Genomic DNA, 15,421 nt, shown 5'->3' on the forward strand with positions numbered 1-15,421 from the left:
GTGTTACGTGACCAGTAGTTTCAGAGTTTATCAGTTAAATATTTACACACACTTACATACATCTACTGTTTTACTCATATAGATTAAAAATAATTATTAAACCTTTTTTAAATATATTCTTTGATTGTATTTCTGTTTTAGGAAATGAAGAAAATCCATTAAAAAAAGATACTGTACTTCTTATATGTTCTAATATATTTCAGTTAATTCATAGACCTAACCAATAAGTTCCTCCAATGAGCAACACTGAACCCGAATGGATTTTTTCAATAATGTTTTTTTTTAGATTTCTTGCAAAAATTCAACTTTTACTGAACTTTCTATGACACACAAATAGTTACTTTCATATATGACTTTTTCTAAGACTTATCTATAACTTCTCCCTCCTCTCTCTCATATATATATATATATATATATATATGAACAAATGATTAATAAAACATGTTAAAAGACATCTTGAAAAAGAGTTAAAAACATATTTAATTTTAAAAAAGGAAGCACAAGATAAGTGGATAGTCCTTAATCAGCGGAGTTTCGAAGAAATACTCTCCTTCTCATCAGAGGGCAGGAATTAGCAAAATGCGGGATCGGATTTTGCATATAAAAGTATTTAATGAAACTACAAGTAAGTCACAGATCTTACTTGGTTAAAAAAAGGGGTGAGGTAAGGGGAATAGAGGGTAAAAGAAAAATGATAAAAAGATTTCACATGAATGGATAGTCCGGTGAAGGGTAAAAAAATTTTATATATATATATCTATATATATATATAATATATATATAAAAATTTTTATATATATATCTATATATATATATAATATATATATAAAAATTTTTATATATATATCTATATATATATATAATATATATATAAAAATTTTTATATATATATCTATATATAATATATATATAAAAATTTTTATATATATATATATATATATATATATAATATATATATAAAATTTTATATATATATATATATATATATATATATAATATATATATAAAAATTTTTATATATATATTATATATATATATATAATATATATATAAAAATTTTTATATATATATTATATATATATATATATAATATATATATAAAAATTTTTATATATATATATATATATATATATATATAATATGTAATAAAATGTAATAAAAAAAAAAAAATATATATATATATATATATATATATATATACTAGCAGGCCACCCGGTGTTGCCTGGTTGTAATATATGCATAAATATATTTTAATTTGCATGAATATATATTTTAATTTATGCAGAGTTTGTATTTATTGTTATAGAGCCAGTTCTCTATTGATTATTATATTGTACCCCACAGTGATTTAAAAAAAAAAAAAAAAAAAAGGTATGACTTGGGTACCATTAGCTAGAATCGAAACCAAAACATTTAAGCTTTAAGCGCAACCTTTTGAGCTATTGTCAGACGGATAAGAAATAGTTGAAAATGAACCAACTTGTGTGAATGGAAATTTAACTAACTTTCTTGGATTCTGCATCTTTAGATTTTAACATCATTGGAAATTTTACCCTTCACCAGACTATCCATTCACGTGAAATATGCATAAATTTACATTTACACATGCGTATAAGAGCACTTTAAGTTGACTTATGCCTGACAAGTTTAAAAAATTTTGACAAGTTCCAGTTTTTTTTAAATGTTGACCCCCTTAGCAGCTATTTTTACCAATATATATGTATATATATATATAAGATATATATCTTCCAATTATGCGATTCCCTTGGATTTTACTTGTGTGAATGGAAATTTAACTAACTTTCTTGGATTCTGCATCTTTAGATTTTAACATCATTGGAAATTTTACCCTTCACCAGACTATCCATTCACGTGAAAGCACTTTTTTATTCACCCTATTCCCTCTGCTTCACTTTTTTAACCAAGTAAGATCTATAACTTACGTGTACTTTCATTTAATACTTTTGCAAGCAAAATCTGATCCCGCATTTTGCTAAATCCTACCCTCTGATGAGAAGGAAAGTATTTCTTCGAAACTCTGCGGATTAAGGACTATCCACTTATTTAGTGTTTCCTTTTTAAAATTAAATATGTTTTTTAACTCTTTTTCAAAGTGATTTTTAACATGTTTTATTAACTACTTGTTATATAACAACAAAAAATGCAATAATTTGACCGGCCTTGTGTGACTGTGACCCTGTTATTAAGAGGAAATGCATTTTGAAATAATGAAGACAGACACACAAACAATGATTTATTTATTTATTAGCAGGGAAACCTGATGTTGCCTGGAATTAAATGATGATTAACAAATGTTTCACCCTCCCATATTTTTATTGCCATCGAAATTGGAGAAATTGTCTATTTTTTAATCAAATCGTTTGATTGTTGTAGTTAGGGATACATTGTGGTGCACTGGGAGGAAGCTTCACATACCTCCCCACAGTGACCTAGTCCACAACACATTGTAGTCTACATTGCACTGTAGAGAACCTACTGTTGATTTTATAAAATTATTTTTATATATAATGCTTGAATAAAAGTCAAGTATCATGGTTCACTTGTGCTCTAACCAGAAGCATTCATTTTGAACACGCCTCTGTCATATCAAAGAACCTACTGCTGATTTTATATGCTGGGCCTTTTGGCTTGTGTGGTAATAGAACTTCTTAAATGCACTTTTGATGTTAGGCTGTATAAGGTGTTTACTTTGGTCAAGATTGCCTGTTCCATCGTTCATAAGATTTTTTTGATTATCGATGATTATAAAAAACATTTTGATACAAAACCTATTTAAGAACACTACCAGATACATAAATTAAATTTGTTTGAAATTTCATAAAAATCGACCGAACTGTTTCAAAGTCCATAAGAAAGAAAAATCCGATTCAATTTCTTTTTTTTTATAGTTGAAATATTTCTGATATATTTCAGAACATAACATGGTCATCTTCAGAGTGGAAGGGTTCTATTGCCTATTTTTTTTTTCCTTGCAAGTAAAATCCTTGTGGTGTTAAGTTCAAGGCTTGCTGTTGTTGCTGCTATTGTTGTAGTAGTTGAAAACGCACGAGGTATAAACAAACTCTCTAGTGAGCTTTTTTAGTGCATAAGGTATAGAAATTGGTATTAAAGCTCTTGTAAGCATCATCAAGAATTTTAAAAAATTGAATAAACAGATAAAACTGTTTTTCAAACACCTTAAAAATGCAAAATATTTTATTAAAAGATGGAAGAAAAATACAATTCAATTTCTTTCTTTCACGTTCTGAAGATGGACTTGTTACGGTCCGAAATATATCAAAAATATTTCGACTTAAAAAAAAAAAAAAGAAACTGATGGATTTGTAATGCAAGTTTTGATGATTTTGATATTGATCTGAGCAATATAGAGAGATGCGTGCAAAAGACTTTGATGGTATAATCATGTTGAATAAATAGGTGAGAGTTGTTGGGTGAGTGGATGTAGAATAGTTAAGGGAGCGGGTTCATCCCTTAAGGGAAACACGGAAAGAAGTGATAAAAATGGACTTGAGAGAAAGAGGGATAAATAAAGACCTGGTCAGAGATAGCTTAGTTTGGAAGTCAATTTTTTAAAGCAATTTAACACATGCCAGCATGTAAAACAGAAGATTAAGAAAAAAATGAAGGTGATGATGATGATGAGGAAGATAAGAAAGATGGCGATGATGAGGATGATGATGATAATGAGGAGGAAGATGATGAGGAAGATGATGAGGAAGATGATGAGGAAGAGGAAGATGATGAGGAAGATGATGATGATGAGGAAGATGATGATGAGGAAGATGATGATGAGGAAGATGATGAGGAAGAGGAAGATGATGAGGAAGAGGAAGATGATGAGGAAGATGATGAGGAAGAGGAAGATGATGAGGAAGAGGAAGATGATGATGATAATGAGGAAAATGATGATGAGGAAGATGATGTTGATGAGGATGACAACGATGATGATGACTTACCTGATACCTTCCTGGAGTTTACCGCTTTGGTAATAGACTTTACTCATGTTATAGAGTAGAATAATAAATTGGTACGAATGATTAAATTCCCGGAGAATTCCTTCGGCTTTCTTGTAAAGTTGCAGGGCTTCCTCTTGTGAAGAGTCCGCTAAAGAGAAAGAAAAGAAAAAAGAATTATTACTGCCAGGCACATGATGTTCCTTTGTGTGAAATTTCATAAAAAATAAGCTCACCCGTTTTAGAGTCCATAAGGAACAAACTTACAGACACCAAGTTCCTTTTATATAATAGTAGAGATCTATAATGAAATAATGCAGCAAAGACAAATAATTTCCTTTTCCAATTATTATTTTATAATCTATCTTTCTTGTGTTCTTGCTGAATTTATAATTTATCTTTCTTGTGTTCTTGCTGAATTTATAAATTATCTTTCTTGTGTTCTTGCTGAATTTATAATTTATCTTTCTTGTGTTCTTGCTGAATTTCATGACATAAATTCTCAATTCTTACTTTTGGCAGTGACACAACTCTGCTCAAGGAGACGAATGAGAAAGAAGATGCTCTTTTCTCTTCTCTGCAACCTCTTTTCATGGCAAATACTCGTCTGAGCTCCAATCTATCGTCCCTCCTTGCCAAACTTTCATGAGAAACACTCGTCTAGCTGAAAACACTATCAATAATTCCTCCCACTCTTTATCTGTGCCTAAGCCTAAACATAGATTCAATGAACAAAGTTTCTTTCTTAGAACTGCACGCCTGTGGAACTGCCTTCCGTTTGCCTGCTTTCCAGCTGACTACAATATGGTTGTCTTCAAGTCCAATGTAAACAAGTTCTTGATGAGCCGTTCTGAATTTCCATTACTAATGATTACTATATTGCCCAATTAACTATTATATATTCTAACCCTTATCTTCAAGTGGCCTCTGGACCTTAATAAGTGGTGATGCCTATGTTAAAAAAAAAAAACGAAAAAGATCTTGGCTTTCGTCCTTCCATCTTAACATTCCATCTTAACATTCCATCTTAACATTCCATCTTAACATTGCATCTTTACATTGCATCTTTACATTGCATTTTTACATTGCATTTTTACATTGCATTTAAGCTGCAAACAAAATCATATTTGACTTTCCTTCTGCAACTTTTGAAATATTTCTCCGATTTTATGTCACTCCTATTAGACCGCTGTTAGTGTGCTACATATCCGATAGCTGATATCCAGAATCAGGAAAAAGTTCAAAGATTGGCTGCTCAAATGCTACAGGGTCTAATTTTTTTCCTTGAGCTTAGGCGATTACACAATGATCTCATTCAACCTACAATCTCCTCAATATTCATTATGATATATTGCAGAACCTATCATTTATTTCTGCATCAAAAAAGGTCTAAACAAACACAAGAAACTTTTTCACCACAGATTTCAATTGAACAACTTTCTCAATCAGGATCAATAGACTGTGAAATAGATTTCCAAGAAAAGTATTAAATACAATAACAACGCAATAATTCAAAGTAAATTTGGCTACTTTATCCACCCTATATGGCAACTAAAAAATGTTTTATTTTTTGCCAAACTAATTAATTGAATTGAATCTGGCCTGATGGAGTATCTAGCTAAGTGCTGTCAGTAATAAAACATGTACCATTCTTTGCAAAAGTCGGTGCATAGCCATTATTTGGAACTAGTTGGCATCCCAGCGTTGCCCGGTCATACAATATATTTAAACATGATATTTTAATTTATGCAGATTGCATATGTATGATATTTTATTTATGATATTTTTTATGTATGATATTTTATATATTTTAATTTATGCAGATTGCATATGTATGATGATAGAATCAATTCTCTATTGATTATTATTATTATTTATTATGAGGAATAATTTGTTCGGTGGACTAATTCGCAAAAAAATTTTTTTCAAAATAAAAAAATAATAATGATAATGTCGTTCATCAAATTCCATCTGTGTTTGTTTACAATATCATGTCAGCTGATATTTGGGCTTGATGATAACTACCCTGGAAAAGTCACTTATGAAGGCAGTTGTGTTCCTTTAAATGCTGAAAGGTTGAACTGGAAAAGGAAAGGTGCACTGTAAGCCTTCACGAAAGTGTAGTAGATATGTAGCCAATGTAAATGTTATTGTTTGAGATACATTCTCCCAAGAGGAATTTAAAATCATATACTACAGTAGGTAGTATTGGATTGCATCATATCAGTAGAGCACTCATCAGGTGACCAGAAAAAGCATCACATATGCACACATATTGTCACACATCCTGTGGCATATGCTTTTATACTAGTTACAAATGGCTCTAAAGTAAAAGTTCTTTCCACACTAAATTAATGCAACACAAAGCTTAACGGCTCATATTAGTAAAGGTAATATTGTTAGGCATCAACATTTGAATTCAGATGCCACTCAAAGGTTGATGAAATGGAATAACTGTCAAGACAAAGTTTAATTATTTATAAGGACGGTTCTATGAAGATCGTTCCAAAGGTAAATGCTAACTTTTTTTGTTTTAACTAAAAAAGTTGAAGAGCTATGAAGACAGGAGCGGTTCCATGAAAATAAACCTTTTTGTGCTCCAGAATTTATTTTTCTACATAGTCACCACAATTCTCAACGCAAGTTTTTCAGAAATTTGAAGTTAACTTGTGTTCAGTTGTAGATTTGGGTAGAAAATTGTTTCATTTAATCCTGTGAAGAGAGCTCATGTCTCTCAATCATAGGTGTGTCCCTTTTTCTTCTTGAGATTCTCATGGATGGCTCTGCTCTTGATGAAAATCAACTCTAAAATTTCTTGGTTTTTCTTTCTTTTCAAATCTTTCTTGGAGTACATAGATCCATTGCTCTTTCTGCTTCTTGTAAAGTCGTTTTTCTCTAAACACGTTCTCACATCCAAGGCTATTCTCTATCTCTACAAATCTAATATCAAACCATGTATGGAGTCTGATGGATCTGTCTCATCAGAGAGATCTTGATGGGCACAGGAACCTTTTTGCAATTCTTCTCCTCACAGATAAGATGTTGTTAGTCTCGGTCTTTTCTTGGCAGTAATTAAATGTGATAAGCTTGAAAATGACATTTGGAAAAGGTTAGAATCGAACCCAGTAGGCAAGTGTTAAAATGATAATAGATATTTAATTTAGGAATGCAGTCGATTGTTCATTCTGTTAGAAATAACAGTAAAAATAGTTAAAAAGAATACATATTGAAATCCTAAGAATGTAGAGCAATTGTCATTGTTCTTGGAAATAACTAAATATTAAATATGTCAGTTAAAAGAATGGACAATACGAGTTTTAGAAATAATGATTAACAAAATAGATTAAAAACGATACAATTCAATTTAGGAATTTCTTTGTTTACCAGAGGCGTGTGGATCGATGTGCAAGTCCATGTGTAATTTTAAATGTGAGGGGGTCACATTGTTTGGTCATGCTTGAGACATCATCAAAGAAGGAGATTCCCAATATATTGAGATGGGTGGAGTCAGTTAGATACAAGAGTTGGAGAGCGACTTAGACACCATCAAGAAAGGAGATTCCCAATATACTGAGACAGGGTTTGAGTTAGAAGAGAGAGTAGAGAGACAGCAGACGAGAGTCGGAGAGCGACTTAGTGAGAGCTAATGCCCCTGGGAGGTGAAGGGGGAAGAGGAGATCATGTAGTCTAAAGGCCTAAATCCCTGACCACTATCATCACCAGCTGGTATGAATAAAGAATCATCTACATTTGTAAACTGTTGTCTTCGTCTGTCGTCATTCCACCTAAACGAAAAGGTAAATGTGTTTTATCTATCATCTTAAAAGAAGTGTCTGTTCCGTTCCCATCATCATCAAGTAATGACTCTTTCCTCTGATGTAAAAAGAACTATTAGCATCATCATCATCATCATCCTGATGCACTCAGTGTGGCATCGTAACTCTCAGCTCCGTATCACTAATAATATAAAGTCCCCAAGAATCGCCACAGTCATTGTCATGATATAAACAGTAAATAAATGTCGTCATCTTCTGTATTATGCGTCTCGTATATGACCCCCCACCCCCGACTGCATAACACGTGTTCTTCAGAATTGTCTTATTCCCAGCTTCCTATTCCAGTAGCTTTTTTCCAAAAACCACACACTTGTGGAACTCTCTTGCTGCTCACTGTTTTCTTCCTACTTTTGACCTTGGTCTTGAAAAGACCAAGGTCAAAAGACATCTCATCAGATATTGCCCAGTTATAATAAATGAAGAAAAGATTTTACATGTGGCCTAAAAAAAAAAAAAAAACTCACCAAGCGTGTGTCCGTAACAAGCCATGGATATTGCTTGTTGATCATCCGAGCCAAATATTTGTGCGTTGTTAAAGACTGCTTTGCAGAAAAGGCGGGATTCGTTTGGATAACACACGGACATTATATTGCTTGAATCAACAGCCACCTATAAAAATATAACAAAAAGTAATTATGTTCAAATAAAAAGGGAATTTATAATCTAAACTCTCATAGTTGACGAAAAGGAAAAAGGGAATTTATCAGCTTTATGTGTCATCAGCAACAACCTCCTCTCTTTGCAAGATCATTTTTTTAAAGACTTACTTAAAAAGAAGGAACTCCTTTTCAGCAACGGACAACAACAAATCTCAACTCCAATGTTGCTTGGGATTAAATGATGAATCCTGTAGTCCATAACATTACAATTATTCTTACATTTTTCATTTTATGAAATTTTTTTTTTTTTTTTTTTTGGGGGGGGTATCAAGTGAAAAGTAAAATGACAATTGTTTTATATATATATATATATATATATATATATATATATATATAAATAAAAGTGAAAGTGTCTGTCTGTATGTGTGTGTGTGTGTGTGTCTGTGTACATTTCCTTACACAATAACTGTTAATTTTCAGTCTACAAGCTCGAAATTTGATATACAGGGTAGTGAGATTTGGGAAAATCTTTGTAATCTGTTTTCAGCCAGAAATTTGGCTGATAAAGGGTCAAAGTTCAACGATTTGACCTTTGAGAACTCTACCAAACTCCTCCGCCAATTTTGGGTATAAACAATTGAAATTTTAGATATAGGTGCCTTGGACATGGATCTAACAATAACTTGATTTGAGACCAAAACAATAAATGTTAAGGGGGTCATAATAGGGGTCAAAGTTAAAAAAATTGATCTCTGTGGTCTCTACCAAATTACTCAGATAATTTCTGGTCTAAACATTTAAAATTTTACATAAAGGGTATTCAGAGATAGGGCAAAATTGACTAAAAACATTAATTTCTTCACCATCAATTGGGCACTTTTCTACAGGAAGGGGTCGATTTTTTCAATGATATTTTCGAAAGTCGTCCCCTCTTTTCGATTATCTAGCCTTAATTTAAACCTACGTCACTTCCAGTTTGGCAGTGGTCATAACAGCAAAGACGTCACATTTTTTCCCTGTTCTTTTCCTCCTTCGCGGTACAGGTTCGAGCCTGCCTTCCTACTATCACTTTTTTTTTTCTCTCTCAACACACACCTCCAAACACCCGGGCAATGCTGGGCACCTATGTTAGCATATATATATATATATATATATATATATATATATATATATATATATATATATATAAGTGAAAATGTGTGTGTGTGTGTGTGTGTGTACATTTCCCTACCAAATAACTGTCAATTTTCGGTCTACAGACTCGAAATTTGATATATGGGGTATTGAGATTTGAGAAAATCTTTTTAATCGGGTTTCAACCAGAAATTTGTCTGTCAAGGGGTCAAATTCAAAGATTTGACCTTTGAGAACTTTACCAAACTCCGCCGCCAATTTTGAGTCTAAACACTTGAAATTTTAGATATAGGTTACTTGAACATGGATCAAACTTTTTAATTTGATCCCAAAACAATAAATGTTAAGGGATCAAAATTGAGGTCAAATTTAAAAAAATAAATTGACCTCTGCGGTCTCTACCAAATTACTCAGCCAATTTTTGGTCTAAACATTTGAAATGTTACATAAAGTGTATTCAGACATAAGGCAAGCTTTTTAATCATTTTTTGGCCGACAATTTGTCTGCCAAAGGGATCAAAGTTCAAAAGATTTCATCTTTCTGGTCTCTAGCAAACTATTCAGCCAATTTTGAGCCTAAACATTTGAAATTTTACATAAAGGTTACTCAGACATGCAGCAAGCTTTTTAATCAGTTTTGGGGCAAAAATTTGGCTGCCAAGAGGTCAAAGTTGAAAGAGTTGACCTTTGCAGACTCTACCAAACTCCTCCACCAATTTTGGATCTGAAATGTTAGATGCAGGTTACCTGGACAGGAGTCAAACTTTTTAATATATATATATATATATATATATATATATATATATATTCACATAAAGTTATGAACAAAAGCTGGGCTGAACTGCTAATATATATATATATATACACAGGGTGTCCGTATACAGTCTTATTGTTTTATTGTATTATATTTGTATTAATAGTTAATATTTATTACAGGGTGTCTGTATAGTAACTTGTAAGACGGCATAGTACTTTACGGACACCCTGTGTGTGCGTGTGTATATATATATATATATACACACTATACACACACACACGTTTATGGGAAAATATGCTTTTTCAATTGTTTTTCACTTTATACAAATCCTTTTATTTATGAAGCCCGATGCATGTTGAATGTAAATACAGTCATATATATATACTAGACTACTCGTGACCCGTTGGGTCAGTATGTTATATTAGCTATGGAATTCATGTATGAGCGTGACACTTGTGACGTAAAGAAAATAGGTTTTTTTTTACATAACAGAAACATTTCTATGAAAGTATATTAAAATGAAAATCACGGACAGATCACTCAAACATGAAAAAACAAAAAAATCCTCCCTATTCGTGTAAAGTTACCTATTTTTCCCAATAATCGCTCAAAAATTAAACATGATGATAGTCATTTAGCAGCAAAAACGCACATGAACCTACCGATGAGAAATGTAAGAATGAAAAACCTATATTGGGATCCTTCAACCAAGTTATAGAAACTTAAAATCTAAAAAGAAATAATTGATAAAACCTGAAGCAAAAAAATAAAACCTAAATAAATAAAATAAAACTAATATTGAAACAGATTAGTAAATGTGTCAACAAATTCACCGTTCTTACACAACTATTTTGTATCTAGAAATGTAAACAAAAAATGAAGGAAGGAAGGAAGGAAAAGGGACAGATAGTGAGTAATAGTAGTCTTGGCGTTACTACAATTGTTCTTATGTTTGTCAATGGGTTAAAGTTGTTTAGTTGTAAGGAAATAGCGACAGTATAGTTGTAATAAAGAATAGTTGCAAAACACCCCCACTTTTCCCATGTTAAATAATAATTTCTAAATAATAACGTTAATATTTCAGTGTGCAGGTCAAAATCTGCAAAAGAAGTGATTTGTGTTTATTTGTTTACGTTGTTATAGGTTAATGTTTATGCGCACAACCAGATGTCGTAAACGGGAAAGTGGGTTACATCACTCATTACAAGGTCATTTGAGTTTTATAATTATATATATATATATATATATTTGTTTTTGCGATACGTTTTGAATGAATTCAATTATTTACGAAAGTGCATTTTTACCTAAATGCGAGTTAGGAATAATTTTCGCTTTAACCAATTTGGTATCCCCACATGGAAAGCGGTATATATATATATATTATTTTTAAAATATAATTATCCACTAACACATGTTTCGTCGTCTATGACTCAGAGTGGCTGAATCTAGCGAGATTCGAAATCGGGACCCCCACGGTAATGAGCCTGACCTCTTTACCCGCTGGTCCATCTCACCGACAGTTAGAATATATCACGATTTATTTAGATGTTATTTGTTTTTGCGATACGTTTTTTGGGACAACCTTAATATATATGTATATATATATATATATATATATGTATGTATATTAAGGTTGTCCCAAAAGTTTGTAAACCCTTGCAGAAAATTGAATTTTTATGCAATTTTTAATTATTTTTTGCGTTTATATTCTGTTTATATTGTTATAGTGATTTTCATCTTTCTATTCAAGACAACACTTGAGCTGCAAGTTTTGATTTGTTAATGCTGGAAGTAAGGACTTTCAATCTGAAAAGGTTTGTGCTGCCGAAAGTGAAAGAACAATGCGATCTCAAAGTGATATAACTGTTTCAATTCTGGCAACATGAGTCTTGAAGATAAGCCTCGTTCAGGACGGCCAGTAAGTTGGATGATGCAAACCGGGTTGGACATTGCACCTTCTTCGAGCACTGAAGAATTGGATGATGAGCTTGGAGTTGCCAAATCGACAACTCACCGACACTTAAAGCAATTTGATTTTGTTCATAAAAAAGCCACGCCAAGATCCAGACAAACTCATCAAAGCAACAGACGAAAGTTGCTGTCAATGTGCTCAGTATACGATTGGATGACCATTTTTGGAAATGCATTGTGACATCAAATGAGAAATAGGTCTATCTGGCCCAGCATAATTGAAACAAGCTATGGGTTGGAAAAGTCTTAGAAAATGATTTTGAAGATCAATATTTGTTTTTTTTTTTGTTGTTTACTTGACAAGTAAAATTTTAATTTTTTACAAACTTTTGGGACAACGTATTAATAAACAATTTTTAATGTTATCATGTATTAATACAATTTTTAATGTTATCATGTATTAATATACAATTTTTAATGTTATCATGTATTAATACACAATTTTTAATGTTATCATGTATTAATACACAATTTTTAATGTTATCATGTATTAATACACAATTTTTAATGTTATCATGTATTAATACACAATTTTTAATGTTATCATGTATTAATATACAATTTTTAATGTTATCATGTATTAATACACAATTTTTAATGTTATGTATTAATATACAATTTTTAATGTTATCATGTATTAATATACAATTTTTAATGTTATCATGTATTAATATACAATTTTTAATGTTATGTATTAATATACAATTTTTAATGTTATGTATTAATATACAATTTTTAATGTTATGTATTAATATACAATTTTTAATGTTATGATGTATTAATACAGCTCATGAAATGTGGCTGTCAGCTTTTTATCAAATGTAAAACCACTTAAGGGACTGCAATATAATACATTAAAGGTAAATATTTTTTACTTACCTTGTAGTAAATCTGAAAACTATTGCCATCCGAAGGCGAATGAATTGCTTGTGTCAATAATTTCTGCACATTAGTCCATTTGTCTTTCATAATCCCAAGAGCCTCATAACTCAGTCCCATTTCCCAGAGTCGCTCTGCTTCTATCAACGTCTTACCAATAATTGCACTGAATTTAAGTTTTGTTGTGTCTTCGTGCCGAAGATGGGAAAGTTGTTGATTAGCGTAGTCCTGAAACAGAGCTGGTATTTGGTACTGTCCATTATCTTCATCCGTTGTTTTCAAAAGCCCCGAACCAAGTAACGGATACAAGAACTTGAACTTGGTATTCAAGTCATTCTTATACGAGGCCGACATGTTAGTGACGTCATCTACAGAAAATGTTCCAGGAAAGTACACCATTTCGGAGTAGGTATGGCATTGATCGAGGGGTAATGTTTTGATGTATCTATCAAGCTTCGCAAAAATATCTTCAGACTGGCAGAAAGTTTTATTGTCTTTGACGTAATTGTGGACATCCGCCAGAGTTGTGTTAGGCGGAAACTGAGAAATCTTATTTGTCAATTCAATTATTTGTCCTGGAAGTGCACCACAAAGATTCACCAGTTCATCGACCTGCGTGTCAGAATCTTCGTTCAAAACAAGTTTTGCTCTTCGGTAAAACAAACAGCGCGCATCCTTTTCGTTCATTGGTTTCACTAGAATTCTTTCGTCTGAAAATCCTTCGAGTTGTAAAGGGAAAAATCCTTGGAAGATAACAATTATCTTTAAGCTGGGAGCATTCCACATGTTCTCCAGACAAAACTCATTAAATTCTTCGATGTTGGAAAGTTTCTCAAAAGCATCAAAGACAATAACAGACAACTTTTTTGAGATTCGGAAATTTGGAAGCAAGCGGCAGATTTCTGAGTTGAGCAAAGAGCTGTTTGTAACCCGTCGGTAAACGGTTTGGATTTCGATTTCTGTACTTAATTCTTGACAAACCTGGAGAATAGAAGTAGAAAAATACTGTTTTATACAATTTTGAAATTCATTTGAATTATATGATGGACATGTAACGTGAACCTTAATGACAGGCTTAGATATGATGAGCTCAAATCTGGACAGTATAGATGGATAGATTGAAACTTCTTCAGCTACTTCTAAAAAAACTGCCATTGTTTCATTTACTCATCCTATGATATTATCTTTCACCAATTAAAGATTTCCCGAGGTAAATAATTACTGTTCCCTTCCACTTTGAACCTCATTTTCTGGATAATTTGATTGATTGTTCAGAAATTTTTTTCCCAAACACTGGATTATATTTGCTTACTTATATAATCTGCTTGCAAAAAAACAAAAACAAATAAAACATGGTGTCTGCCCATACGTCATTCAATAAACAGCCAACAGCAAAATTAAATATACATTCTATTAACTAATACTGAAATTAAACTGTTGGCAATGGATATTTTATTTGAACAAAGTTGCAAAAATGATTGAAAGATTATAAAATCAAACTGTGGAAATCAATTAATGAGTGATGGATTCAATGATATATTTTTAATTAAGAATTAAAATATAATTGATTAAAAGAAAGATGTATATACAAGAAATGCAGCGAACAGATAACTAGATTATGTATTGTAGGACAATGGAAATGGATGAGAATTCAGATGCGGAGAAAGTATATTTATATAGAAAAAAAATTGGGGTTTGTTACCTTCACGGAGCCATTTTAATAAATCTAATTTATTCAAAACGTTTGTGGAAAGTGAGTCAGGTGCAACTCATTTTTTATCGTAACTTGTAAACATCAGGTACACAAGAAGTGCAGTGTAATTATAGGTTCAGATAGGATAATCAATTTGTGTGCAAAGAAGTGTAAGACAATAGAAATGGATGAAAACTCACGTGGAGAAAGTATATTTGTATAATTAAGTTTTTGAAATTGTTGAGAAGTTTTGTTATCTTGATATATATAATTGGAGCACAGGGTAGAGTAGGTGTTAGTGTCATTGCAAGAATTAGGAATGAATGAAGTTCAGAGAAATTCTGCCATTACTAAGCAGCAGAGCGTTACCATTGTTGACCAAAGGAAGAGTTTATTAAGCATGCGTACAAAGCGTGATGGATATTTTGTAGTATTTTCACGCATTGGCGACGAATGAACTCAGATGTGGGAAAAATATATTTGGGTGTTAAAGTTATTGAGTCTGTTCAAACGTTTTGTTACCTTGGCATTGGAGTAAAGGGTGGCGCAGGTGTGATTACAAAACTTAAGAGTGGATT

General features: G+C 31.8%; 1 protein-coding gene across 2 annotated transcripts in view; it reads right to left on the reverse strand.

Annotated features, from left to right (window-relative positions):
• The window catches only part of LOC145302159 (uncharacterized), a 140,403-nt gene that overhangs the window by 69,786 nt on the left and 55,196 nt on the right, over positions 1-15,421 (reverse strand). For both annotated transcript variants that reach the window (XM_080144636.1, XM_080144635.1), the window contains exons 3-5: positions 13,151-14,131; positions 8,275-8,419; positions 3,978-4,125 (exon numbers count right to left, since the gene is read on the reverse strand). In XM_080144636.1, the coding sequence (XP_080000762.1) occupies positions 3,978-4,125; positions 8,275-8,419; positions 13,151-14,131 (1,274 nt within the window). The remainder of the gene's footprint in view (positions 1-3,977; positions 4,126-8,274; positions 8,420-13,150; positions 14,132-15,421) is intronic.

The sequence above is a fragment of the Euprymna scolopes genome, chromosome 2, assembly GCF_053919585.1.
Source record: "Euprymna scolopes isolate OS-2025 chromosome 2, ASM5391958v1, whole genome shotgun sequence".
Classification (NCBI taxonomy): domain Eukaryota; kingdom Metazoa; phylum Mollusca; class Cephalopoda; order Sepiida; family Sepiolidae; genus Euprymna; species Euprymna scolopes.